We start from the raw sequence: 27,539 nt of genomic DNA, 5'->3' as shown, positions 1-27,539 counted from the left end.
TGCACTATATTTCTTTTCCTTTATTAAATAAACCAACCAAATAGTTAAACAGCACTGTTCATGTACCATAAACCTTCAGCATTAAGTGTCCTCAGCTACAGCCAAAACAGGCCTTTGGATGGATGATTTAAAGAACAGTCAGACTTGAGCTGAAAGCTTGGGGCTTTCTGCAAAAGTTCATATTCTATTAACAGAATATAAAACTGGAAGACGGGAATCTTGACAGAGTTACAAAAGAGTATTTATGCCTTACTCTTCACTAGGGCTGCAGAATTTTGGAGAGGACATTCATCTCATTTACTTTCAGGGCCTAACACAGATGCTTTGAATCAGTATTCAAATCAACTAGTTTGCTCCTGCACAACTCAGATTCCTGCTTTGGTCTGCTCATTTACAGTTAACTGAGAGTCAGAATATCACCTGTTGACTGCAGTAGGAGTGCTCAGCGCAAGTCCTACAAAACTGAGATATCATTCTGCCTTTATAAATATAGCTTGAGTATACTGTACACACTGAATACACTTATGTATCATAAATATAACATTCTCTCTGTCATGATAGTTCCTTCTCAGTTTTGCATCGTATAGTGTTGAGTTGTTTGCTTGATCTTAAAATGCTTTTACTGTCACCTAACTACACTTCTGATCTCACTTTACTGTACTCAGGCTTAATTTGAGCAACAGTATTCTTCTCTTCCCACCTTCAAAACCTTCTTCAGAGTATATCCATTAATGAATCACTGATTTTAAAACGCCATGACTAAACCAAGAATCTACCCCACTTTTTCTTCAACATGGTCAGGCAGCATTCATATTTTTGTATTTGATTGGAGCAGACACTTCTTTCTTCACTCATGCAATACAAAAGCGATGCCAATTTGCAACAAATAAATCCAAAACTAACTTAATACAGATCAATATAACACAGGTGCTTCTCATAGCATCAAAAATACCTATCTGTAAGGACATACAGAATTTTCTTCTCTCAGGTATTTTAGTTGTTTTAAGAATAATTAACCAGTCACTGAAGTTTTGACGCAGAAAAGGTATAATCACTTACCCCAATGTTAAAAGTCCCATTAAAATAGTCCAAATTTGCTTGAATGAACCAAATGTTGTTTAAACCTAGTTCATCACTTCTGTCTTTAGCACGGATCAGAGACAACTCCTTATTTTCTACGAGCACCACCTAGATTTCATACATAGGAGAAAGTAAGGCAAAATAATACTGAGAAATCAAAGTACAAATTACCAACAAGTACAAAACTTTGTAGTTTAGTTGAGAAAACCTCTAAATTACTTGTGGCAGAGCTTGAGATCTCCACAATTATTAACAGGAAACCCAACAACAATGGAAGGCATTTAATACTTGCCAATATCAATCAGCTTGCAAATATTTTATATTTTCCTATAACTTCTGTTTTCTCAGAAAAGCACCACACACGTTTGGGATTATGCTAAAAATCTGCATGTTTCAAATCTAAATCCTCTGCTGAGACAACTGTGTCTTCATATTTATTCTCCTTACATGCACATCTTTTTAAGATGATTACCAGAGACCAAAACCTCATACTGTCTGTACTTTTTATTTAGAATTTACCTGACATGATGGCATCATGTGAGCAAGAACAATTCCAACATGGCCCTGTGAAAACAAAAACAAACAACAAAACCTGAGTGACTTTTCAGTGTCCCCTGTTGTTGACTCATTACATGATAAGCATCCCCTAACCAGTGACAGAACCTTTGAAACCAGCTAAAATTTCAGTATTTGTATTTTTGCTTTGCTTTGTGGCAGCAACCACCTAGAACTGCAAAGACGAAAGCTGAAAGAAATTGCATCATGTAAACAAAAATATACATTACCCCTCCACTGCAAAAATCCACAATCACATCTCCAGGCTTAGCAAGCTTTGTCACCGCTGCTACCAAATTATTCAATTGCTGCTGCTTCCTCAGAGCCCGGTCTCTAGACATCTTTCCTGGGAATGACAGAGAAAATACCTAAGTAGTGATCAGCAGTTCTCAACATTGATAATTTTAAATGGGTAACAGCAAATCATTGCAAATGAAATTTATGGAACACTGGCTGGAACACTTGGGCATCCAAATCCACTTTGAGCTAAATTCACAAATATTTGGTAGAGCTTTCTCTATACCTTTAGCATATTTAAAAATTTACTTTCCAATTGTTGCTGTTAGTGTATCCTTAGGAACAGACTCGTATAAACTTTATATAAAGTAATCAAATTGGTGTAAGCTCTAGCCTGATTATATTCCAAACCTGTGAATCATGCCCAGAAACAGAGCTCAAACCCATCCACAGTAAGGTTGCCAAAATAAATCCCTATTTACCATACCTATACACTATCCTTAAGCATCTTGTTTTTAAAAGTCCTACTTTTTCTCCTGTTAATTTTCACTTTTCATAATAAGCAGCCCTGTTTGTTTAAATGACTCTGTGTGCAAGGAGGTACTTCTCAAAGTGACTACTCCTGCATAGCAAAGTCTGGCTTTCCATCACATCTGTAACACAACCAGAAACAGAAATACTATTAATTTCTTTCAAATGTGCTGGGTAAAGTCCAACATACAGTTGCTTCAGATATAATGAATTTGTTTAGTCAGCACTTACATATTTGTAAAGATGCATTTTGTCTCAGTGGGGCTAACAGAGTGCTGACAGACCTATTTAATACTCTGTTGGTTTGTTCAGAAAGCAGTTTGACATAGATATTGACAGTAAAAATATTCATGAGCTCATCTTTTCAATAAGAAAAAAGGTACTGAAACAAGTCTCTTGAATGAGTTTTCATGAAGGAGGTTTAGGCGTGCTAAACAATCCAAATGCTCTCTGAAATACGAACATATTTCCTACTTGGAGCACCACATTATATTTGAGTATGGGCACTGTTCAGTTTTGTATTAAATTCATTAACTGTCTATTAAAAATACATTTTTCCCAGTACTGAGGAGTAGTTTAGAACAAACCCCACAAATCAGTGAAGCTTCCTGGTTACTACAAAAGCAGTTCAAATCTCATCACCATAAATTGCATTTATTATCCAGTTTATTGTTTAAATCTCTATCCTGAAAATGTATTCTTTTGTATTATATTTTATTGTAAATAACATTTCATTTTATAAATAATCCATCAAATTCAACAAACTCATCAGATAAAATCACTACATGCTCTGGGTAGAACGAGAAAAAAAATCACTTTTCAAGATATTACATTCTATACTGTCAGGGCAAAGAAAAGAGAAAAACTGACAACAGAAGGCAGAGGAAATAGGGCAGAGTTCATTCTGCACAGTTATTGCACAGACAGTCATTTTAAAAAAGAGTAATGATGTTTTAAAAAAATATTCCTAGGTGACTGCACTGCATGGCAACATTAAAATCTGTACTACTTCTTAATGGAAATTAAGAGATTGAACACAACCTTTTCACTTCTTATCAACTTCGTAAGCATAAAATAGTACATTTTATAAAAATAAAACCACTGTTACATTTCAAACATTTTTTACACTTTGTGAAAGTTACCATAAAGAAGAGTCCCAGAAAATTAAGCTTTCTAATAACAAAAATGTATACAAGGACTGTGGATATGAAACCTTTACCACATAATTTAAAATGATACATACATTTTAAGGAATCACCTCTTTCACATGAGTAGATCCTTGGAAAAACCTTTTATGAAAGACTATTCTGGAAACCCTAATTCCTTGTATGCCAAGTATCTATGTGAACTGCTCCATAGCTTGCCTCTAATTTTCATGTTTCCACGTGATAAACCAATGTTCAAATATTCTCAACATCTGCAGTTCTAACTGTAGCCAACAGAAGATGCAGGCATTCCAGCATGTGCAAAATCAAGTGCTGTCATGGTGTTTGAGGTAGAAATTCAGTTTGTGAGGTCAAACCTATAATTTGTTAGGTTGACAGGTATTGTGATATTAATAGCTAGAAAATCTAACACCGAAAAACAACACAAGTAAAAGTTCTCTCTGTACATGTGTATGTATGCAAATACCCACACATACAATCACAACGGATTGTTTGAGTTTTAAAAAGCAGCTGTTGTCCTGCACATAGCTCTAATCTAACTAAGGCTACCTTAACAATATATGAAAAGAACCAAGAAATCTGATTTATATTTGTCCGCTATATCCCACCCACCTGAAATACAGCTGTGGGAAGGGAGGCACAATTAACAGGGACTTGATAATACAGGCTACTACTTCGGTTTGTTTTCATCAATCAAGAGACCTTATTGTTTTTGTTTCAATTATTTCAATTCTACCTGATAAAGTACTTAATAATTATAGTTGTTGCTCTAAACCAAATAGAAATGACCAGATGCCTTCCCATTTTATGGAGGCAGCAAGAAACTGAGTTACATTTGAATTCTTTCATTTGATAGGCAAAGGAGCAGCCAAGCAAGTCCAGACTTCCCAACAGATATAGCTTCCTTAGAAGCCCACTAGAAGCTGTCAACGCACAGTATCTACATCTGACTCAGTCGACCCCCTGAGTATTAAATAAGAAATACTTTACAAAAATATTAGCCTATAGCCTTTAAAAACTCTCTAAAAATTAACTCTTCATGGTCACCAACAAACAAGGTTTCATCCTCCCTTACTGTGCAGACAATAAGTAGCATACATTCCCTTGAAAGGTAGAGAAAACCAAGCTTGAATCAATAGGTCTTTTGTCTGCTCTACCTCCGTATTTTGAGCTTGGTAGCTAGAATTACAGAAACACAGCAAGCTGTGACATTGCCTGTAGAGAATGTTAGTTAGCACGGCTAACCAGTCCTTCATTGCAGGAAACAGGCAATAAATTCGACTAAAACTTCTGCATTGAAAAATACTGCAGCTTACTTCACTTTTCTCAAGCCCTGCGATGGTAAACAATGCTAATTGTTGTCTTCAAGAACAGTAAGAAAGTAACTTGAAATTTAGCCCTACAAGGCAAAACCTTGAAGGACGTGACCTTTTCCTACAATACACTGAAAGGCCCCCATAAAATGGTTTGTTCCCTTCATAAGAACACAACTGACAGATTGCCATACAGTCCCAGAAAGATTAATTTTCATTTTCAATTAACGGTCACAACAAAAATATTTTATTTGGCTTCACAAATCCAACATTACTGTTAATTCAGCCCTTGTCAAGCAGAGCTTTAAAGTTTCTATGGCACTTAGAGGTCTTGCATTTTGGCACAAAGAAATACAACTTTTCAGAAGGCCTTTATTTTTATATTACCTTTTGTCAGTGTTCAAGTTTATATAATCCTTCAGTCCTCAAACAATACTTCCGTATTTCTCAAGTTAAACTTGAAAAGTCATTAAAGTTTCCTTAAATAAGTAAAACCCAAATATCACTTCTAAGACTTTAAACCTATTCAACTTTGAAGTCATAACACAGTACAACTGAACACACAGCTACCAAAACATACATGTAACACACAATACATGGATTCTCCTATTCCATATAGCAGAATTGTATATGTCTATTGTTTTAGCACAAATATCTTTTTATTAGGTTTTCCATAAGCCTCAGCTAACTAATTCAAATTATAATGTGGGTCTACTTTTCAGAGAAATTCAGGTAGAGTATATTTATTGCTATACTGACTAAGGAGATTTAATTTTAGTACAGCAAAAAGGATCAGTAACTATAAAACAAAAATGACAGTTTTATTATTTTATACTAAGCTGAACAAGTTTTTTCTGAAATCAGTGCTTTTTTTTTCCTGGTAGTTCCTTATGATAATTCACCATATTGTAATTATTTCTTAATACTCAGTTCATATGTCCTTCACCTTGATGATGTTATTTCCTACACTCTTTTTGGTACCTGTTGGCAGGTGAGGAGGTTGTTTGCTTCTTTGTTTTGGTGGTGGTTGTTGTGGTTTTGCATTATAGGTGGATTTTTTGTTTTTTGTTTTTGGTTTTTTTTAACATACAGTATTTGTAAGATTAATATAGCTGTACAGTGGTTCCCATGCAACTGCTAGAAGAAGCAGAATTCAAACAGGTGAAGGATGCCAGCTCAGCTGACATTTATTTACAAAGAAATATTCTTACTAGTCAGAAATAATAACACCTTCTTCTAAAGAACTCTGCCTATCTTGCAATAAATACAATTAGCAAAGACAATAACTTTGCTGTGATCCAGTGGTCACCTTGGTTACTTGAATAATATTCTTCTTCAACTTCAGCTGCTTTAATTCAATCTATGTGGGCCAGTGCTGAAAGTTGAAGATCTGCCCTCCCCTTTTGCAGGCTGGGGCCACCTTCCTGCTGCCCCCTTTCACTGCACTGACCTGTCTCCCTTCCCCTCCCTCCCAAGAAGGGAACTGTTAGCTTTCAGCCACATCTGTTTCCTACTCTTATTGCATGACCACACCAGAGGAGAGAGGAGAAGTAGCAGGAGCCGGGCCAGCCAGTCTCGGCATCATCCACAAGTATGCCACAGTAAAGACCTAGATGAATTGCAGCCCGAAATACATACTACAGCAAAAGGCAAAGAGGCATGTGAGAAGCAAGTGTATCTTGGTCCTCCTCTACCTCTCACCCCCCTTTTATAACGATGGAGGGAGGCAACTTTGCTCAGGCAAATAGGATGATAATCTTTTTTGAGCAGTATTTGAATTCAATACAGCAAATAGTGTGTTAGTGGTTTTTACACTTGGGTATAACTCAAAGTGGGGGACCCAGAAAAGAATGTTGAGAGAGAATTCTGACCACATCCCATATTAGGACTTGAATATCTCCTAACTGATATAAATCTGCCCATTTAAAAGCAAAAAGTTACATTCTTCAGAGTATGGTTTCAGCTTCGGGAATAAAGCAGGCTCTTACTCCAAAGTAGCTATAAAACAATTAACACCACAAAATGTCCCTAACTGATTCCTCATGGCAGTCTAGATTGTAGAACAACACTGACCTTGGCCCTCCTCTTGTCAGGCTGGGTATAAATTGTTTTCCTTATGCCCAACTCCCTTATTGTTGCATAGTTTTGTGAAATAATTCAGCCTAGCTGTTTCCAGTGATGCTGGACTAAAAGGTGTCTGTCACTGGAAGTCTGTCTCTTATTTACAAAGAATGTACTCCTTTACTAAGTGCTTTAAGACTAAGGGTCAGGGTTTGAGCTCTGACATGAATGCAGCATTCAAAGTCTGGCCTCTAACACACAAGTAGTTTTGAAAAAGGATTTTGTGTATTTGTTTTTATTGCTTTACATTGACATACAGGACAAGGTAATTCGTTTGCAGTAATCTTGCTTCTTCATCTTGAGAATTCTTTCTTGCTTTTGCTAAGAAAAATATAAAAGGGACACCTAAATGTGAGAAATAAATTTGAGTCCATCCAAAAAAGGAAGTCTGATCCAGACCAATGCTAAAACAAATCATTTGACATGTTAAAATGAAATTTTACAACCTTATGAAGATGTGAAATAGACTGAGAAGCAAGGCTGAAAATAAGAAATGCAAAACCTGCTGAATTTGGTTATAAAAGTATTTCTTATAATGTGGGATACTGAATCTGCTGGAATTGAGAATGACAAAGAAAACATCAGTCAAATTATAAAACAAAAAGGTTTCACTGTTTTTACATTTTCCGCTACATCAGTTCCCTTTAAAATCTAAGACAATTAATTTGCACAAAGCGTGAATTTTCCAAATCACTCTCATTGAAAAGTAAATGGAAACATTTAACTTGGAACAGCTTCACAGAATTTTAAAGTAGGTATTTACCATTTTCATTATATTGAGGAGATAATTCTGGGTTGTCCCACCTGCAGCAATGTATGAAGACTAAGAATCTAATTTACATTTTGGAAGGCCAGGGAACAGAATCATCTGAAACAAAAACCCCTACTTTGAAGCACCACAAAGTATCAAATAGTTCTGCAGCCAAAGCTCTATGCTGGAAATTATGTTTTATTGTAGAGAAAACTACAGCAAACCTTAATTTTTTTTTCTATTTCATTCTTTTGATCTTGTTGCCTTTCCAAGGCCTTCTTCCTAAGGTATACCCAACAGGCACCTTGGAGGTGGGTAAAGTATATGTTTTTTGGCTCCGCAGACAATCTCAGAGAGTTGTAATGTGATATAAAGACGGAGGGGCCAGAGATCTCCAAAGACCACTGGGAGAACTAAATGCTCAAGCCTTTTCAAGACACATATCTACTAGATGCAGCAGAAAGATGCAGCTACACAAGATGATGGCAACTGTACTGGCTCTTTGAGTGGTAACAGCCCTGGTATCGCAGTGTTAAACTCAAATTCCTTTGTCTCTACTACTACTTTGTCTACTATTCCTTTGTGTTAATTCCAAATTCCTTTGTTTCTGCTACTACTTTGTCTACTATTCCTCTGTCTCTACTACCACTTTTAGGGATCCTCAGCTTGCTTCTCTGTAAGGTCCTACACTGCACCATATGAAGTAGGACTCACTCACTGCTTATTCGAGCATGTCCTAGTGCCATACTCCACATTTACATGGTATACGCACACTTCAGCTTCCTCCTTGGCTTTCCCTAGGCACTGTGACACTGTCCCAGAAAGCAAAACTGCATTTTAGAACAGAACAGAATTATTGTTTTGTACTTACAAAGACTGGTTGTAATAATTCTCTTAAGACTTTCTTATGCATATGGCCATGACTGAAGCCCTCAAAGTGTAAATCACTTCCTCTATTTAACCAGGTATAAATTCCTATGCAAAAATTAGACTAGAAGGTAAGCTTTGCTACTTGTATCGCCAAGGGACAACATTAACCATCCTTTTCCCTAATTCTGGATAAAATATTAAAGAATCCTAAGGTACAAAAGGGAGTTTGCAGGTGAGCTGAAAAACTGCCCACTGAAAATTTGCCAAAGAAAATGTAAGAAAAGCAGAATAGCATCTATGGTGAGCAATCACCTGCTTCCTAACTCTTACATAGATGACTCAAAACAATCTTTCACTATTTTTTAGTTCTCAGAGAAATAGGAGCCCGTTCTATTACATTTAAATTGTTGTGTTTGTTTACAGAGGCTAAAACATTTGTTCAATCAGATACAAGATCAGATAGCTTGGGGTTATTATTGACTCCTTTGCTCTTTCTTTACTTTTGGAAATTGCTATTCTGATCTTTCTTACCAAACATTGGATATGAAAATATATATATGTATATATATACACACATACACAGACATGTATATGTACATATAAATACACATATATATATGAAAGTATTATATTTTAAGCAAAACCAATGTAGATATTCAACATTAGTTAATATAATATAGGTACACTAGAAATATGCCAGTGTCTCATTTCTTTGCAGCTTGGACTTCCTGCATTGGCTTAACTAGATTTCCTCTTAAAACAGTTTTCCCACTGATTTCATTTCAAAAGTAACTGAGTTGGGTCAAATAAAAAAAAAAAAAAAAAAAAAAATCTGGCTCTGACTGTATAAATATTTCCTTACTTCTGCATCAGAATTTTAATGCATTAATCCTATCATGAAAGATCCTACTTTATCAAAAGACATAAACAAAACAGAACAAGTGAGTAATAAAAACCAGCAACATTAAAGGAAGGACTGTGCTTTCATTACTGTTCTCCACACTGTACCTCCTCCCATTTTTAAGCTCGCTTTCCATTCACTCTTGGAGAATGGAAGTATAAGCTAAAAATTCATGGAAAACACTGTTTTATAGATCGGGTTGCAATGCAGAAAACCTCATTTTCCTCTATTTTTACTATTAACATTTTATAAAATAACTTGGTTTATAATATGCCTGTTTGAAGCAGACAGAAAGATATTGTGCTGCCCAGAGTGCATTTTTATGAATAGAAGTAATCAGCAGCCACATTTATCCAAACAGTTCACAGTTCAGAGGAAGGAGGGTTTTTGTTTTTGTTGTTTGTTTTTGGTTTTGTTTTTTTTTTACCCTGAGTGGATGTTTATCAAAACATATACTAGAACTATGAGGTTTGGAAACACCCCACATACCTTTACTTGTTGGTAAAAGGGCATGTAATTGCTTATTTTGTAAAAGAGGTAACAGGTATATATGCCAATTCTACAGCTTCATGTATTTCTAAAAGCAGCAATCCCTATTAAATGAAGAAAATTGCTATTAAGTTGTCTTGGCATAGAGTCTATTTACCTTTTCCTATCAGATCACTGGATATTTTTATTGTTACTTTGTGTCTTAACTTTTCCAGTTCATCACCACAATAATTAGATTTTCAGGAAAGTTGTGTTGTTTTGTGTTATTTTGTTTTTTAACTAAACTCTAAGGAGGATGGGACTAACAAATGGGTTGACAAAAGCCAACATTTGTTGCCCAGAGCCTCATTACAGCTAAGAATACATAGCTGCTCTGCACTTCGCAGTTCAGAATGCATCAGTCTTCATTCTGCAAAGACCAGACTTTGCACATTCAAATGTTCCTGGCAAGTCTAAGAGAACTAACAGGATTCATGAAGTTACTAATGTGCACACATGTAAAATAACAGCTTTAGCATTCCTTGGGGGGGACAGGACCAAAACTCAAACACCACAAATAAAGCACATAAACTATCCTTATGGAGAATGTATAGCACGCACTTTCAGTCAACAGATAAGGCCAGAAAAGAGAACCTCAGAGTACGTATTATTTTTTACTATATAAAAGCTTTTATGATCAAATGTGGTGGCATTTAGCTACAGTCAAGGGAGTAGGAGAAGAGAACACTACAATGCATGGTTTAAAATATATAGATGTAAGGCAATAATAAAAAGGACAGGAAAGACAACTGAACTCCACGGGAATATTTTATTGGTTTTTTTTAGATAGGAGTCCCTCCTGATCTTACTATCCAATCTGCTCTTTATTAAGGCAAGCTTTGCAAAATAGCTTTATCACTTCAGGCATTAAAAAAAACCCCTTCATCTCACATACACTAACTTGGTGTAGTCTAAAAAGGTCAGACAGCTATGAAAACTGACCTTTGACAACCTAAACAGGAGTTTGGCCTGCTTCCTTTTTTGTATTAGAGGATTTTAAGCAACAAAAGTCACCTTTAAAAAAAATAAAGATCAACAGATGCCAGTAAAAAGAAATAAAAATTAATGCTGGGCTCCCTCTGAATGTAACTATGTTCCACTTACAGAAATTTTGGGGTTTTTCTCCAATTGCTCATCTTCAAAACCCATCTTCTGAATATTCAACAAAAAGCAATCCAGACACAAACAGCTAACATCATTTTTACACATCTCATCTAATATTTACACTATTTTAAAACTTTTTTGTGCTAGACTATGAAGCCTTTATATGTACTCAAATTAATGACTGTTATCCACACTAGTATGTACTTGTCAGAGCCATGCTCTTCTAAGTTTTTCACATTATAACATTGCCAACAGCAATCTTTAGAAAAATCATTTATCAGCACCTTTACCAAAACACTAGATTCGTTCCAGAATTTGGAGCTACTACACATTTAAGCTAACTGACAATGTCTGTTCATCCTTCTCATTCTGAAGCCTTTGAGATTCATATTTTCAAGCTATTTTTCCAGAAACCCAAAGATTAGAGAATTATTTTGTTTTAAAATGAAAGCAGGCAATTTTATACAATCATAGGATTTCAAGGAAGATATCAAACACTGTGTCATGACAGAACTGTGAGGAAAAAATGACATTGCATTTACCCTTCTTTCACTTCTTTTTCTTACATTTATTCAGATACTGCCTCTCCTGCACTCCTCTTTCTTTTTTTCCTTCACCTTTCTCCCTTACCTTCACTTCTTTACGGTCAAGATGCCATAAAGAGAAGTCGATGTGTTCAGAATTCATGAGCAATTGCAGGACCTCATAACTGACCCTACTGGACTACATGACCACCTGAGGTCTCTTCCAACCTGAATTATCTTATGATTCTACAAATGGATATGTTACAGGTAGTAAGAGTGCTAAACATCTTGCTCCAAAAGCAGATGTCTGAGCAAACGCAGTACAGCAGACAGATTTGCAACAGCTTTACAGTGGTGGTGTTTCTTTAAATTTACATCACCTGTCCTCACCTTACCTCCCCTGTTGCTGTTACCTAAGCAGTCAGCCCATTTGCCTTTATCTTACGCTCCTTATGTGCCCAAACCCATCTATCACTTATAGCAAAGTGTTTGAGTAAGATCAATACCAACCTTAAAAAGTGAAAAATGATAAAACTTTTGGGGAAGATTAAAGGAAAGAGAAAAGCAACCGCTGCTGTGCTAGACGCGGAAAAAGGTCTCTAACCCCAAAAGGAGTGCTGTTTTACCTACGCACAATATTATACCAAATCTCAGCAACATCCAGGTTTGTGAGGTAGGGGCTGCTCACCTTCCGCAAAATTTCTTCAGATGAAGATATCGCTGCCTGACAACAAAACAGAATCAAATGGTGTGTTTACCCCTCACAAGCCTAATATACTGACTGACAGCTACTGTCTTGCTGAGAAAGGGGAACAGCTAATTCCTGCTGGACTCACTGCTCACCGGGGACTAAGAGCGGTTGTCTCTTGCAGAAACAGGAGAGCTCCTTCCCCAGCAGGAACCAGAGAGGGGCCCCTGCTGAGGTCAGAACAAGGGCTAGAAGCCCCTGCCCTTCACACTCACAGCTGTTCAGCCGGATCTTGCCTCCAGGGGACCAGCTCTCTGCAGTTTAGAGGCAGCCTATTCACAGTGCGTGCAGGAACATAGATTTCCCTTGCTGAGCTGCTTACGCTGAATATCTATAACTGATTGTTAAGAAAAAGGTAAGAGCTAAATGCCTCTGTACAGTAAGGAGTACCGAATCACAAGTAGTTGAAGGGAAGACCAAAGACGCCTTCTGATGCATATCATCTCATTAATTCCCACCACAGCCTCTAAATAAGAAAAAAAAAAATTAAATACTAGGTATATGAATAATTTGGATGATTCCTGTCTCCGATTTGCTTGTCAATAAGAGTGAGAGTGCCTGAACTAATAATTCAGAAACAGCAAAAGCTGGCTTAGAAGACAGACATGATTCATTTGGCCGTGATGTGTCAAGCAATTGAACAGCTGGTTGCTGGACAAACAGCAGTACTTTCAGCTTAACTTTACATATCGTGTCTGTTTACTGTACAAAGATTAATGGTTGGAGGAATCCCTCCAAAACACTTACCCTGATGAAAAGGAATTTCATTCTTGAAATTTCATCCTGCATTTCAGTCATTACAAAAATTAAATCCCACGCTGCAAAGGGTTTGATGACTGATTCATAATTCATTGACATTTTAATACGCAAATAAACACATCATTTCACAATGGCTGGATATGACTTCCAAACAAAGGCATTCTAGTTGCACATGGAAAGGCCAAGGTTACAGATTTCTACCTCATCTGATCTACACTGCAATTATCACAGCACTTATAGCTTGATCCTGTATAAATCTGGAGTTTATGAAAATTTTAGTCAATTTAATCAATTTTACTGTATTAAATGAGTGTCTCTAGTATTCATGTGGTTTATGTTAGTTAAAAGGGCTGAAAAAACATTCAAGAGTTCATAGGAAATATAGGAATTGCATGACTCCATCATAAGGTTTTAATTCAGTAATAGTAACTGCTTGACCACTTAACTGTTTGCTTTTTTTTTTTCCTAATTAATTTTCTTAGCAAAGTTGGGGCAGGGGGGAATCAAAATGAACTGCAGTTTAGACCGTAAACACAGTTAATTCCTTTGAATACCTAGCTAACTAGGATGTTTTCTATACAGTTTTGAAGTGAGTCACCAGCTTTGGATAAGTGCTCTTTTGATCTCTGATGCTGAAGGTCAGCATCTGCTTCTGCCAGGTTACCAGTCTAACACTGTAAATGCTGATGATCAGCATTAAAGTTTGCATAACCTCCAGAATTGCATTCTATAATAAATAAACTTTTGTTATAAGAAGTACATATGACAGATTTTTTAAAAAATTTCTTTTAATTAGCATTTCTCTTTCCATAGTCTTTTACCTCCAGTGCTTTCTTATACTGCGAACACAAAACGAGTAAGCCACAACTGGCTGACATGGCAGTCCTTTAGCCATAATTAAATTCCTGTTACTGAATGCTAGCTGTGCAATTTTGCAGGTAGCATACCACAGCCAAGTACGGTTACCAAGTAGTCCTTTGATATGTTCGTGGTGCTCTGGGTAGCCAATTTGGGTCAGAACCAACATGTATCTCAGCATTCTCAGCTTTGAGGAGCTCCCTAAGTATGTAGAACCAGACCACTTGCTAAGCAACTCTGGCATTTACTATTAGGAAAAAAACCAAGCTTTGTAAGTATTCATAAAGATAGTCCATTGGTACCCCTGCCACCTTCAGAGCTGGAATAGATAAGTTATTTATCCACACTAATAGAATCAGGGCGTTTTGCAGAATGCTCCTGTTCAAACTGCTCCTTTTCATTGTTGTCAGTAATCCAAACCACCCATTAAAATCCTTCCAAAGTAGGTAAAACACAAATTGACTATAATCAGCACAAGCTAATTATAAATGTGGTGGAAGACAAACCAATGAAATGAACAGAATAAATATCTACTTTTTTCTTTTTAATAAATAAAAAAAATAGTGCAATCATCTGGATCATACCTTCATAGCAGTAGTCATCCATTATGAACAAATGCTACTTTACTACACACTTTATGACAGAAAGATCATGAAGTTAAACAACCTTGCCATAAACACAAATTTTTCACGATGGGTCAGAAACATGCAACATGCAGACAATAACGTTTCACATCAAGTTTATAAAAAGAAAATGTAATAAAATTTCAACATGTTTTAATGTGTTTCTGAAGAACTACATATAAGGGGAAACGTCTCAAAAAACAGAAATGTTGGCTATGCTATACAGCACTTATGCACAAACAAATATATTCCTAAAAGATTTTCAAAGTATAAAATACTAATTAGAGACAATTTGGATATATCAATTCAGAAAGCTGCCTAAAGATAGAAAATATTTTCATTCTGGCTAATCCAATGTAAGATCACTTCAGAAACACTGCTGAAAACCTAATTGTGCATACAGTTCTCCACTACAAACATACATGCCTTTGACAAAAGAGCAAAATAGAGTCTTTCCTTACTGATATTATACGGAATAAAAGTACTCAAGCTTGCAAAGATTGTCACAGCTTAACTCATTCTCCTGAAATCCAAAGCAGAGGCAAAAATTGAGTTTCCAAGATAATGAATATATACAATTGGCACTTGTTGCCTAATCAATGATTCTAATAACAGTAAGCTCCTTTTACTTGTGTCTTAAGTAGCTTTTTGCTGGGTGGCCTTTTGTATTATTCTTACATTGTTTATGAAAGCAAATAGCCAGGAAAATCCATAAATCCCTTCAACCACCTTTGAAACAGAGTCTGGGATTTAAATGGAAAAAAAAAAAGTTAATGAAACTGCGGGCACCAGCCCAGTACTGTACTCCAGCCGCCTAGGCTTTACATGTAAAGAACATTAGGAAACAAAGACAGGATTTCATTTGGCCCTTCCATAGCAAGCAACTTTGAACAGCTGGCTGCCGGACAAGCAGCAGTACTTTCAGCTTAACTTTACACGTCACTTCTGTTTACTGTACAAACTATCAGCATACTAACTAAACAGTAAGGTCATCCATAAACTTACCTACAGCATGAAAACTTTATATTAATTAATTTAGAGGAGGAAATGTATGATAGTATCTTCCTGCTCTTTATGTTCTCCCTTTGCAGAAGACAAAACATTAGCATATTTCTTTCCCTCATCTCCCCAATATATTTTAATTACTTTATTAAACTTGAACAAAATTAGACAAGCAGTTTTGAGGGGATGGAGACAGAAAAATTGGGTAGCATGGACTGAAGTGATTCAAACAGCTTGCTGAATTTCCATAAATATTTCAGAAATTGATCTGAAGCCAACAGAAATGAAAAATTATGAACTCTTTTCCAACAGAAATTAATCAGCTCAGTCAACTAAGCAAAGACTCAGGCTAAAGAAACATCTGCCTTCAGAAACTTAAAAAGAAAATATATCTCCTACTAATTGCCAGAAGGCAGGTTCATCGAAACATCTGCCTGAATGAAAAATACACACAAATGAAAAAGAAAATAGTAAAAACATGAGGTAGTTCAAGAGTAGTATAGAACATAAACCTAAAGATATTTAAACAACAGGCAAATATTTGTAGGGTGTTGTGCAGAAAATGGTCTTTGACACAAACTTTATATGTCAGCATAATGTCAAAGGAGCCAAAAGCTGGAAAATGCACAAAGAAAACAGTGCAACAAAGCATCACTGCAATGTTTTTTTGGATAAGACAGACCTCTGGAGTTATTTTGGTACAACCTCCTGCTCCAATTAGAGCTACCATCAAGATTTGGTCAGGTCTAGCCAGATCTTAAAAAACCCACCCCAAGCATGCAAATACCACAGGCCCCTGGGTAACCCATACAAGTGCCATACTGCCCTTATAGTGCAAAAATCATCTCCTACAATTCTTTTTCCTTCATCAACATCGTCTGTGGATACAGAGTTGTGGTACTAGAGATCATACAGATACATTTACCGTATCATCATCATTTAATACTGATGCAGAAATGGACATAACAGGTCACCAACTATCTGTGGCTATAGACCTCTTCACCACCTAATAAATTGTGATAGGGGATGTCTAGCATTGAGAAAAATGAATAGTTTATACACTTTATAGCAGTACCTGTCTAAGAAACACCTCAGCAGTGCTTCCGCTAAGCAATGCCTCAGCTAATAGTTCTTACACATAAAATCTATTTCAATATATATAAACATACATATTTCTGATAACTGACTGTAGTAATGCTTTGCATCATTTACAAATGAAGACACTCAAAAATCACTACATAAAAGTGGAAAATAAAAGACACTCTTGAAGTTAACTTTTAAAAATGTATGGATAACATACAAAACTTAAGCCACTTTAGCGTCACCTCCTCCTTAAAATTTCTTCCTTTATATATAATGTAAAATTATTAAGTTTTTATTTTCTCAGGCAAGCAATCACATCACATATTGATGAAAAACAGTAATTATAGCACTGCTCATTACTATTCTAACCAAGGAAATCAAGCACCACTTCTGCTAGAAAGATGAGAATATAAACTACTCTGTATACTCAAGCTCAACAACGTTCACACTATCACAGCTAAGACTAATAAAGACTCCAGAACAGCAGCAACATAACATATATAAAAGCTCTGTACTGCACAGACCGTTTGGCGTATTTGAACAAAGTTTGCCTGTCACACATGCGTGCATGGACAAGTTGGGCTTAAGCAAATGCATATGAAGCTAAGACAGCAATGTAGTCACTTCAGAGTAGAGTTAATAGTTTGCCTTTTTTGTTATCCTATTTTCCTAAGTTTTCCTATTCACAAACTCCACACAGAAAAATCTGCAAGATCCCTACTGCATCCCATTCTACCTACAATGTAGGCACTGACAGGCAGAATTATTCCTCTGGATCTGTAACTGTGTGGGGAATTGAGAAAGGAACATCCCAGTAACACAGGTCACAAGGAAATCAAAGATCCTCAAAGTAGCTGAAAGGAACTGCAAAACATGGGGGACCCTTCACCTTTGCATGGACACCACCCATGAAAGCAAGGCACATACATACTCTTGTGATATTTCTGAGACAGAACTTCTGCAGATGCTTGAGCCCTTATATACCCAGAGCACAAAGCAAGCATTCAAAGAAGAGTGAGCTAAAGGGGTATTGACATTGTGAGCAAATTCTCCTCAAGGCCAAAGACATAAAACTCTTTTGACGGTAACTAATACAGACACAGCATAGCACAAAGCCTAACCTACAGAGAAAAGTGTCATCAGTCAGATCAATACTATTATACAAACATAATCATTAAAATGGGCATTTCTGGTATAAGAGTGGGATTATTTTGAGGCTATTTGACGGGATTATTTTATATAGATTAAACCACTTCTTGAGTAAACCAAACTGAAAAGACATGAAGCCAGAACAAGCATCTCTATGCTAAAAGAATTATATTGCAATTACAGGATAAAGTATTTCTTACAATAGAACAAAAAAGACTATATGTGAGTATAGAAGTATCTGTAACTGAGTAATTTTAAGGGGTATTTTTAATTACAAAAGCCAACAAAACCTGAGCTGTGATAGTAACCACAACCTCCATCGTGTACCTGCATAATGGTGACTATTGGCAGAAAAGTGCAATATAAATAGTCTACAGTCACTAAAATCTGAGGAAGATAAAGTAATCAATGGTTTTCAATTCATTTCCCCCCTTATGTACAAAGGAGCTCAACATCCCTTGATAATCAACAACTGTTGTATAGCCCATTTCTTCTCTTGTACTGCAGCTTTATATAAAAAAGTAATCCTGAAGTATGCTTCTAATTTTACTCATGCAGCAGCCACTAGATGTCTTACGAATGGACTATGGACCATGTTCCATCAGATTTGGTTTCTCCATAAAGCTGTTTTAAGTTAATGACTGAAATATTACAAGGTTAGGGGTTTTTTTTAATTAATTATTACTGAGTTGAAAATACTTCAGAAAAGTAATTGGAAGAAAAAAATTAGTTGAGCGCTATGCTCCGTCTCTCTCTAACAGACAACGAAATTAAATCGAATGGGAAATTAATGCAGTATGGAGTACTCAACAATACAGCATATTTGTGATACTTAGTGTATTCTTTCAGTTTTGTAACAGTCAAAATTTTTTCTTTGGCTTTGTGTATATTGCACAGTAGCAAATCTAACTGAATCACCTTAACAAACAATATAACATTAAGGCTGTGATTGTACTGAAGCTCTTGTTGCTCTGTTTTTACACATGACCTCAACAGGACTACTCCTACATTTAAACAAAGTACATGCATGGTTGCAGTAGGGAAGAATAAACTCTACAAGTCACTGTAAAAATTAAATTTACTAAAAAAAAACCCCAAACCAAATCCAAAAGGAAGTTTCCTTGTATCTTTTTAACTAACTTAAGAAACTACTGTTTTTTAAGCAAGTATTTCCCTACGGTATTTATTAAAATGATTAACAACTTATGCAAAAAAACCTCTATGTTCATAAAATGCCTTGAACTAGATATGAGATATTACCTAATTATTAGAGATTAACTTATCCTTGTAGGACATTCAAGAAAAAATATAGCACAAAATCTGCTCATCTCCCTGATAACAAAATCATGAACAGATACGTTCATAGAGACCTGCATATTTTGAACTTTTCAGGTGAAGCTGAATCTACAACCAACCAGCGTGTTCTGCAGAAAGTTACTGCAGTGATTTTCAGCCCTACTAGTTGCCATTGCGACAGCTACAAACCAATCTTTAAACAAAATTTCTGACGTTATGGCTCAAATAGGAGTTCAACATTCATAATCTCTGCCATATGTTCTACTTGCTCCCTACAAGTGTGAATCAACTGTGTCTGTAATCCTTATGCCACAGTTAAAAACATAGAGAGACGTAAAATGCACGTATTAACTATGAAACAAGAAAAAAAATGGGGGACACAAATATAGAAAGAGCAATCTAACCTTTGTTTACAAAGCAATTAAGATCCAAAATGTCAAGAAAGCTTGACTGAAGGTATGATTTATTTTCTGCATCACATCTTACTTAACATCATCCAAAATAAGTTACAGAGAACTTATGATTCCGACATACATCAAGTGGGATCACAACTGGGCCAAAGCATCCAGTAACAAGCACAAGCAAAGGAATGTCAAATACGTGCTGCAGATAAGATGGAAAGTAATACATTTGGCAGATGTTTTCCGAATAGCATAGAACACAGGATTAAGAACCGTTCTGTCTCAGCTCAAACTTTTTTTGTTTTTTTAGAGAAACAGATTATTTTAATTAAGAAATCATTTCCAGTCCTTCAAAAAAAGATGAGAGTATAGTGAAGAAATTATGGCAATGCTTCACAAAAATTATATAGCAATAGACTGTGCTCAAAAAATACATTACAGAATATAGGGACACTAACAATTCTGACAGATGGCTATATACCCATTTATGTTGGCTTTCATATTTTAGATCAGGTAAACTGAGAGGAACCACATGAACAAAATTTATTTCTATTGTCAAAATTCCTCAAAACTGATACCTGCCTAGTAGGCTATGGTTACATCACATAAATCTGAAATACATTTTGGGGATGACAAACCTGAATTACAAAGAATGAGAGTCTAGCAACAGGCAAGCAATGGAGTGCTCAAATGAAGAATTTTACTGTTTACATTTATATAATAAAAAAAAAAATTTAAAAAAAACCACTAGAATCAACAACGGCTAATTTAAGAAAGCAAGAAACATTCACTTGATTCATTCATTAGTCCAAAATGCATCCGCCTCCCTCAAAAACAAGCACCATCAACAAACGTTTTACAAAGAGGTCCAAAGCTATCTGACCCACAGTCTATTACAAGAATGAGAAGTTCTGCAAACCTGGAGAAAAAATACGGAACAAAAAGTTATCAGAATTTTAAGTGTCAGACTTGTTTTCACAGGTTTTTGGTGAGTGGTGTGACAGAGAAAATGAAACTTTAAACTTAAAGTGACTAACAAATGAAATGTCTTATTTGGAAACTGCCAGTCTGAAGCTACAGGATCTGGATGTAAACCTTGGGATTTTGTTCCACATTTCCTACACCTAAAGAATAGTAACATCTATTTTTGCTTATTTCCAGCTTGCCACAGAAACCACCAAAGAATGCAAACAATTTCAGGATTAGCACACACAGAAAAGCTGTACAGCTACTTTATGGTTAAAGTAAAGGGCCAAATCAGCTACAAGAATTCAGAAGCTGTTCAGGTTACATATGAAAAAATAACTCTACTTGGCTACAAGACTTCTCACAGTACTTGCTTACAGTTTTATATTTCCATTATAAATAAGAATGAAACATATCCATATAAACTGATCCATAAACTTAATTATTTTAAAAGATGTCATAAATATCTTACAATACACTTTTATACTTAAAATAAGTTATTGCTACTTGCTTAATATAACACCACACTAATCAGTAACAAATTTCTGGATTACAGGTAAATTAGGCCTGGAAATCCCAACTCATTATTTTGGAAACCATTGAAATTATTATTAGGATTCCATAGAGTCTTCAACAAGCAAGGCCTAAATTCTTATGCTATGTGTTATTGTAGAGATAAATCTATAAATTCCAATACTAAGCAGTTGTGCATTTCAGATTAAGCCATTTACTGAATTTGCTAGGACTGCCTACATTTTCCTGGACACTCCTCCTTCCCTTAAACTTTAAAGGTGAAAAAATAGGAGAGGAAAAATTATTCTAGAAACAGCTAAATCCCACACTCCAGCCCAGCCACAATATTCAGAGTCCAGCATGATTAAAATATATATTCATTCTTACATTACTACAAGTCATACCTAAAGTTTCAATTTTATTTGAGGAGAAAAGATTGGTCATTGGCTAGCATACTAACATGGAAGCAGAGTTCAGGTTCCAGCTATTTCATATTTCTCTTGTGGATCTCCTCAGGCACATCAGGCTCAGTGCCTCAGCTGTTACATGGGTATTACTGTTGTCCCATGTCACACATCAGCTCTGAATTTTAACAGCTGAGAAGCTGTAAACTAGATACCACAGCAATAGCAGCAACATAAACTTCTACAATAAAAGGATACAATCAAAAGTGTTCCCACTTCCCCAAGAAACTTGCGAAAGAGAGCTATGTTGGAAAAGAACAACCAAGGAACAACCACATTGCAACAACCCACTCATCAGAAGAGATTTTTAAGGTACAGACAATTCAAGTATTTCAGAGGCTGCACAAACAAGGGGAAAAAAATGCAACAATTTGATTCTACAAAGCAAACACAAAAAGCAATTAAGATGAACATTACAAATGTTTTCTTGTAGTATTTTTTATTTTATTTTTAGTCTCAATGTATGCTAAAAGTCTAAACATATTCATCCACCTCCTTCTGTTCTGCAACCTCTTCCTCCTTCTTCCATTAAGAATCACTAACTAGTGCTAGGCCAAATCCAATCAAGATTTTCTGGGAAAAAAGAAGTCAGTTATGAGAAATGTTAAAAATGTACATCCCTGTGATTGTATTAATTGAGTATGTACAGACACATCTATGTAATTGTCTTGCAAACAATTGCAACTACCTGGATAAAGACAGAATGAAGACTTGATGCCATAATACATACATGTGGTTAAAAAAAAAAAACAAAAACACCCCCATAAATAAAACCCCTTAGTATGACCTTGGGTGTCTTAATTTACTGATTTACAGTGATCAGAGATGCAGTGATCTCAGCCAAATTATTTCAAAACCAGTCATACTGCTGAATTACTGTCAAAAGAAAAACAGTATAATGTTTTTATGTTAGTCCAGAGATGGGCTCAAAATAGAGTTTACGGGAAACAAATTTGATAGCAACAAGATGACGAAATGAACAGACTGGTAATATGTCCTTTCGGATGTTCAATAATGGAAGTGAAGAAGGACTTGATATTAGAACTGAGATACCCATAACTCTGCTGAGTTATCCTTATCTTTTCTTCCTTAGGAAATTACTCTGGAAATTAACCAAGTGAAATCAAAGTACGATTCAATGTATGGAGGAAGTGGCAGAATCGGACTTTTCTAGGAAGAACAAAGGACAGATTCTCCAGGCAACAAGCTCTTCTGGGACAAGGACTCTAATTATGAGTACATGCAGTATTAAGCACAAGAAAGGATTCTAGGTCAGGTGGAAGCTGAACAAGTTATTAAATCATGCTTGAGTGCTACTACTACCAGACCAAAAATGCAGCTTCCTCATATTGCAAAGCAGTGATTCGACATCACCCTGGGGGCTCAAATAACACTCCTAATTCCACACACCCCCCTTTTTTTTTTGACACTTAACTTGTACTGAAAAGCTTCATTTAGATAACATTCTCTCTATCTATAGCACTGTTTTCAAGCCAAGTCAGGTTTCAGGTGTCCTTTCACAGCTAGCATAGCAGTATATACACACAAGTTCCAAATCGTGTGCTAATTTGTCACAGATTCAGTAGCATGCCAATGTCTAATTCAGATCAGACTTGTAGGACACAGAGATCTGGCAGTGAAACCATTGCTTCTGTTGGGAAACTTAAGTACTACAGGAATACAAACAACAGAAAAGCCCCTGGCCTTAGAACTCTGCAGACCAACAGATGCCTACTATGATTAGAAAGTTCAAAATAAGCAAATATTCACAAACTGGAAACGAAGAAAGTCACACCAAAGCCACCCATGACTAAGGTCATGGTGACAGGACTGAGACAGTCTCTCTTATTTACTTGGATTGTTCTGCAGCATTATACTGCAGAAGTACATTGCAGTGCTCTTTTCAACAGAGGACACTTTAAAGTCATGCCTTCAAAAAGACACATATCACAAGAACAAACAGAATATAGAACTAAATTAATATAACTAAACAAACATTTTTCAGTGTTAGCATTGTTGCTTCATCCCTTTTCCCATTTTGATAAATATACAAGTAACCTTTTTCAAGGTCTGGAGGACACTCTTCACAGCAGACTACTAACAAAAAAAATTAGTTTAACTTCTTTCTCACTGCAGAATGAACTATGCTTTCCCTCTCACATTAAGAAGAAAAAGTTTACTGATTTCAAGAATCAAAAGAATACACTTCCATTCAACAAGCAACATCAACAGCTGTGAAGAGCCATCTTGGGTGAACAAGAGCCTTCAAGCAAACTGTTAACTTCTGCTTTTGAAAATAAAAATTCTCCATTCTTCACACTACCAAGTGTACCTATTTTTAAAAAAATCCACCAAAGTATCTAGCCAGAGGATTTAAAAATGTATTAATCAAAAAGAAAGTTGTTGAGAGAATGTGGAGGAATATAGATACTGCAACCTCTACAGAGCAGTTAAAAAAACAACAACAACAAAAAAAAAAGAAATTTCACTCACACTTAGATTTGTAGCAGTAATATGAAGCTTGTTAAAACAATAATTCTGTCTATTACAGTTGACAAGGTCTAAAGAATATAAGTCAAAAAAAGCCCAAATCATCAATTTAAAATATGAAAAACCTTAGAAATTTATCCATATTGATGTCAAATTTGTCATTAAAGTCCACGAAATTTATCTTGCGCAGTAAGTCTGGTTTCTCAAGCTTACCTATGTATATTTGATACCCTGGTTCATTTTTCAAGTTACTAGTTCTGAACAAAGATTTCATTACATTCTTTTCCCTGTATGAGGGAAAAGGAGCTACAAACACTAAATCCCTATTCACATTATTAAAACATGCATTTTGAGAACAGACAACACATATACAAGTAGCTTCTGTTGATGATACAGAAACATAAGAATGATATAGATAGATAAATAAATTTTCAAGCAAAATATACCCAATATTACTACAAAACACAATGGAAATATGAGGCATGATTCAAGGTATTATATCTGCAAATTACCTTATTTCTTGCACAAAATAAGCCTGTCATGCTGCAAGTAACAGCACCATGTTCTTTCCTAAAGATACCGGCTAGTTAAGTCCCACTGAACTTGCACCTAAACACATGAACCCATCTAGGATGCAGCACGAAATGCTAGCTCATGAAAGTCCATGACATCTACCAATATCTCCCAATGTCTTTAACTGATGAAGGATAGGGAAAGGAAGCCAGTTTCCATACGCAGTCTTGAACGTCACAGATACAGCCTAGAACCATTTACAAAACCTGAGCTAACTTTCAGTGCAGCCTTCAAAATACCAGCTACAAAGTCTAGGACAGCAAGAAGTATTTGTATAAAACAGAGAAGTTTAAGAATGTATTTTTATTTCTTCCATCATACTCTTCCTAAGAAAGGAAAGACTGCAGAAAACGTGCAATGCAACTGCGAGCGAAGATAAGAAGTTTGTCCAGTTTAGCATTTCTTCATGGAAGCACTCAGAACAGTTTATACTGCTTAGAGGTATCTTAGTCTTTGGGGGTGGGGGGGATGTTGTTTTGTTTCTTACTTCTTGTCACTAAAAATGCAAGAACACAGGAAAGATCTGCAAATGGGATATTCAAAAGCATTTAAGCAGATTTAAGAGCACTTCACCAATCAGACACATTAGAAAATTCCAGGTAGAGTGTGAGATGAATACTATCTCAACTGGTCTACGTGCAATACTTACACAAGCTATTTAAACATCAACAAAAAGACCAACAACTCCATGACAGATCTGCAAAAGTTTTAAAGTAACATCCTGGCACAAACTAAAATAAAAGTGTCATATCTCTCTCTGTTATCTCTGGATTTTTAGATTAATGTTCCACAACAACAGGGGACAAATTTTATTGCTTCAGATTAGATTTGACTGATTTTAATATTGGGGTTATTCTCCAATTCTTCTACACTTACAAGATAATTCTACAAACAGCTGAATCTCCTACTTGCCTTTGCTCTTCAATACTTTAAAAGTTTTTAAAGGATGTGAATTCCTTTTGATATTGCTGTGGTAGGATGCCAGAAATTTGACATGAGACATGCACCAAAAATTAACTTTTCAGAAGCTATTCCAGACCATCTGGAGAAGATGCATTTCAAGTACAAAATAATTAATACCACCTTCACTAAAACACTAACATACAGTAGTCTGGCCTTTCCTTTGTGCAATTAAAAGCTTTGAAAATATCAGACTACTCAGAACAGATTATGAATCACTCATAACAAAGTAATTGTATTTTTTTTACTCTTTTTTTTTTTTTTTTTTTTTTTTTTACACTATGAGATTTGGGGTTTTTTTTCTTAAACATAGCAGTGCTGTCTTCCTTGAAATTGCTGATTAGAACTTTGAATGCACAAGCGTGGCCTAAGAACTCACTTTCAGGAAGCTCTAAAATGAAACTCCTGACCTTATCCAATGTCGAATTGTATCCAAATCAAGTAATACATTCATGGTTCTTAACATGGAAATCTAAAACCACTGAAAGTGCAGATGGAAACCATAAGTAAGTTCAACAGACAGAAAAATTCCTCCTTATCTCATATTTTGTCACAAATGATTTATGGATTGGAAACAAAATCTGTACCTCAAATCTGCAACAGATAAAGATTGGGGGATGGAAAAAGAAGGTATATGCAGCCACTTGTACAATGCTTACCTTTAAGAGTACACACAACACCTGTGTTTCTAGCAGAAACATTAGTTTCAAAGTACATTATATATACACAAGCCTATTGTATTGCCTTGATGAAATATGTTATGATTCAGAAACTCCTTATAAAATGTCAATAAAGGGCTTACAGAAATTCACTAATGCTGCACAAAACTTGACAGTCCCTCAACAGTGATATGCTTTTTACATTACAATGAGGCAGTCCCATTCCCCCAACATACAAAACGCTGACACTGCAAAATAAGGTTGTTCAAGTTTGCCTACATTTCTGAAGGAATCTGTCTTGTTTAATAACCACAAAATAAACCTCCATTTTATTTATTATGATCACTTATGAACTGACATAAAATCTGGGGAATCACAAACTCTGGAAACAACCAGTGGCCTTAGAAATAACTCCTTAGGGATATTAAATTCTAAGTAGCAGAGATGAATAGAGTCTCAGTAATCCAATAAAATAAGAAACTGTGAACTAAGAACACAGGTTGAATTATTTTTCACAAATAATCTACAAATAACCTAATGGGTTCTCCAAAGACCATTACAAAAATGATAATGTAAATTATCTATGAAGTATTTCAACTTCCAGCAAATCTTCTCCTTCCCTCCCAAACCAATAACAAATAATGTTTTTAAAGAACCTATTCACAGAACAAAATATGAGTGAGCGTCAATAAACTTGAGTGAGAAGAATATATAAATTTTTTCGATATGTTTGCAGTATTTTTTTACCAAGGAAGAGGAGAAAGAGACACACTCAGGCTCAGTTTCAGTCATTCTCTGGGCTGCAGTCTTTTTTGCGCCCAAGCACAGAAACTATACTTTCCTTCTCATGTTCAGTTAATCTTCTGATCTTAACTTCTTAACTTAACTTTTCCTTTCTTGAAAGCAAGACTATACCAGGAAGAGAAGTTGAGAGAGGTTCAATTAAGAGAGAGAAACTTTTTTGACTTGTTTCTGGGGAACATTTTTCAAACCTTTGCATAGGCTCGACAGCGCTTTCACATTCTGACTATGGCCCTCTCCTCCTAATGAAGAGGGTCATATATTCTCATGTGCTCAGAGTGCTGCTACAAAAAAATATTACTTGTTAGTTGCTTAAAAATCACCTCTATATCCTTTCATTTGCCTCCTTTTTTCTTCTACCATATCAAACAAGTTATTGCCCTTTCCTCTGAATTCCAGCCATAACCTAGCCTTCGATGCTACCATCTTTTTCAATTACCAATATACTGGCCCTTGAACTATGGCAGCATTTATTGATCAATTACAACAAAATAATTTTAAATCACTTGCACA

General features: G+C 35.7%; 1 protein-coding gene across 3 annotated transcripts in view; it reads right to left on the bottom strand.

Annotated features, from left to right (window-relative positions):
• Positions 1 to 27,539, bottom strand: part of GSTCD (glutathione S-transferase C-terminal domain containing) — a 71,587-nt gene that overhangs the window by 14,480 nt on the left and 29,568 nt on the right. For all 3 annotated transcript variants that reach the window (XM_030012354.2, XM_030012363.2, XM_030012345.2), the window contains exons 6-8: positions 1,866 to 1,981; positions 1,600 to 1,644; positions 1,060 to 1,188 (exon numbers count right to left, since the gene is read on the bottom strand). In XM_030012354.2, the coding sequence (XP_029868214.1) occupies positions 1,060 to 1,188; positions 1,600 to 1,644; positions 1,866 to 1,981 (290 nt within the window). The remainder of the gene's footprint in view (positions 1 to 1,059; positions 1,189 to 1,599; positions 1,645 to 1,865; positions 1,982 to 27,539) is intronic.

The sequence above is a fragment of the Aquila chrysaetos genome, chromosome 1, assembly GCF_900496995.4.
Source record: "Aquila chrysaetos chrysaetos chromosome 1, bAquChr1.4, whole genome shotgun sequence".
In the NCBI taxonomy this organism is placed as follows: domain Eukaryota; kingdom Metazoa; phylum Chordata; class Aves; order Accipitriformes; family Accipitridae; genus Aquila; species Aquila chrysaetos.
Note: the sequence above shows the minus strand (reverse complement) of the source record. Positions and strands in the feature narration are given on the sequence as shown.